Source organism: Lepidochelys kempii, chromosome 3 (genome assembly GCF_965140285.1).
Source record: "Lepidochelys kempii isolate rLepKem1 chromosome 3, rLepKem1.hap1, whole genome shotgun sequence".
Lineage (NCBI taxonomy): Eukaryota > Metazoa > Chordata > Testudines > Cheloniidae > Lepidochelys > Lepidochelys kempii.
This window is the reverse complement of record NC_136382.1, coordinates 102288579-102290337: the sequence shown is the minus strand read 5'-3', so window position 1 is coordinate 102290337 and position 1759 is coordinate 102288579. Positions and strand designations below refer to the sequence as shown.

The 1759-nt window shown below is 38.0% G+C and overlaps 1 protein-coding gene across 1 annotated transcript; it reads left to right on the top strand.

Annotated features, from left to right (window-relative positions):
• Positions 1–267: 267 nt before the first annotated feature.
• Positions 268–1311, top strand: LOC140908250 (trace amine-associated receptor 4-like). Its single transcript, XM_073335200.1, has one exon. It carries the CDS (start codon positions 268–270, stop codon positions 1309–1311), a length of 1044 nt encoding a protein of 347 aa, XP_073191301.1.
• Positions 1312–1759: the final 448 nt, after the last annotated feature.

Below are 1759 nucleotides of genomic sequence, written 5' to 3'. Positions count from 1 at the left end.
ATAGGGCCAAGTTCCGCTATCTCTTATACTGGTGTAAGTCTGGAGTAACACCTCTGAAGTAAATGGGAATTATTCTGAATTGACATGAATGCAACTGAGAGCAGAATCAGGCCCATTATTTTTAATTTTAGATGTTAATAAACTAATGTGAAACACAGGTCTGCAGATGTTGCTACTGTTCATGTCACTTTGTTTATTTTTTCTTTTTCCCCAGGACTGGCTGTATTGTAATACTTTGGAAAAAGTTACTGTCATTGATCCCAAATCATGAATTCATCCACCCTCTGGAGTCCACAGAATGTGCAGTATTGCTTTGACTTTGTTAACAATTCATGTCCTAGAAATGTAAGGTCTACAATCGGTCTTTGGGCTATGTACAGCTTCATGGTGGGAGCAATAGTGCTCACAATGGGTGGAAATATGCTTGTGATCATTTCCATCGCTCATTTCAAACAGCTTCACTCTCCAACCAACTTCCTGATCTGCTCCATGGCAACTACAGACTTTTTGCTTAGTTTCATGGTTATGCCCTACAGCATGATCAGGTCTGTTGAGTCATGCTGGTATTTTGGAGACCTCTTCTGCAAACTCCATACTTGTTGTGATATAATGCTCTGTACCACCTCTATTTTCCATCTGTGTTTTATCTCTGTTGACCGTTACTATGCGGTATGTGACCCACTGCATTATGTCACCAAGATAACTATCCCCATGATAGTACTATTTTTATTAATTAGCTGGTCTGTCCCATTCTTATTTGCCTTTGGCCTAGTTTTCTCAGAGTTGAATATTGAGGGCATTGAAGTATATGTTGTTTCAATTGACTGCAGTGGTTTCTGTACACTCATATTTAACAAGCTTTGGGGAGTGCTGGCTTCTCTAATAACCTTCTTTTTCCCAGGCACAGTGATGGTGGGAATTTACGTCCACATATTTACAGTGGCAAGAAAACATGCAAGACAAATTGCTAAAATCCCCAGTGCAATAATATGTGTCTCTGCAACAACAAACAAAATCTCTGCAAAAAAAGAGAACAAAGCAACTAAAACTTTAAGTTTAGTCATGGGGGTGTTTCTGTTTTGTTGGCTGCCTTTCTTTATTCTTACAATAGCTGATCCTTTTATTAACTTCTCAACACCTGAAGACTTGTACAATGCCTTCCTCTGGCTGGGATACTTCAATTCTACTTGTAATCCAATCATTTATGGTTTATTTTATTCTTGGTTTCGCAAAGCATTTAAAATGATTGTGACTGGTACAATTTTCAGATCAGATTCCTCTACTTTTACTTTGTTTCACGCATACACTTAATTAACCAGGTATAGCTTTTATGACTGGATTAGCATTAATGCTAGATAGCTAGATGCCTATGCTATTTCTGGAGATCTTTTAGAACAGTTCACATAGAGCCCTATATCTTGACAACATTTACAAGAATCTGCACATGCTTTTGGAGAAACTCTTTTGTAGCATGTAGTAGGTATTGTTGAAGGATTAGCATGCTGTCTTAGTGAGCTGTTTGTCTGTATAATAGGAAGTGAGAGAACTATGTCTGGCAAATTATACAGTACATTCTATCCAGCTATGTTCCTGTATACACAGTGATCATTTTGACAACTACACTACAATGTAATTTCTGTCCAAGTCCAGTATTTAAGCATTGTTATCTAGTTGCCCATGTGAAAAAATGGGGTCCCCAGCATTGTAGGCCTGCTATCTCCACCCTTACTCCAATTGAAAGTATCTTTCTCTAATTCTC

Bases quoted from the DNA above. Each gene is read 5' to 3' on its own strand.
- LOC140908250 (XM_073335200.1), top strand. From the start codon at position 268: ATGAATTCATCCACCCTCTGGAGTCCACAGAATGTGCAGTATTGCTTT.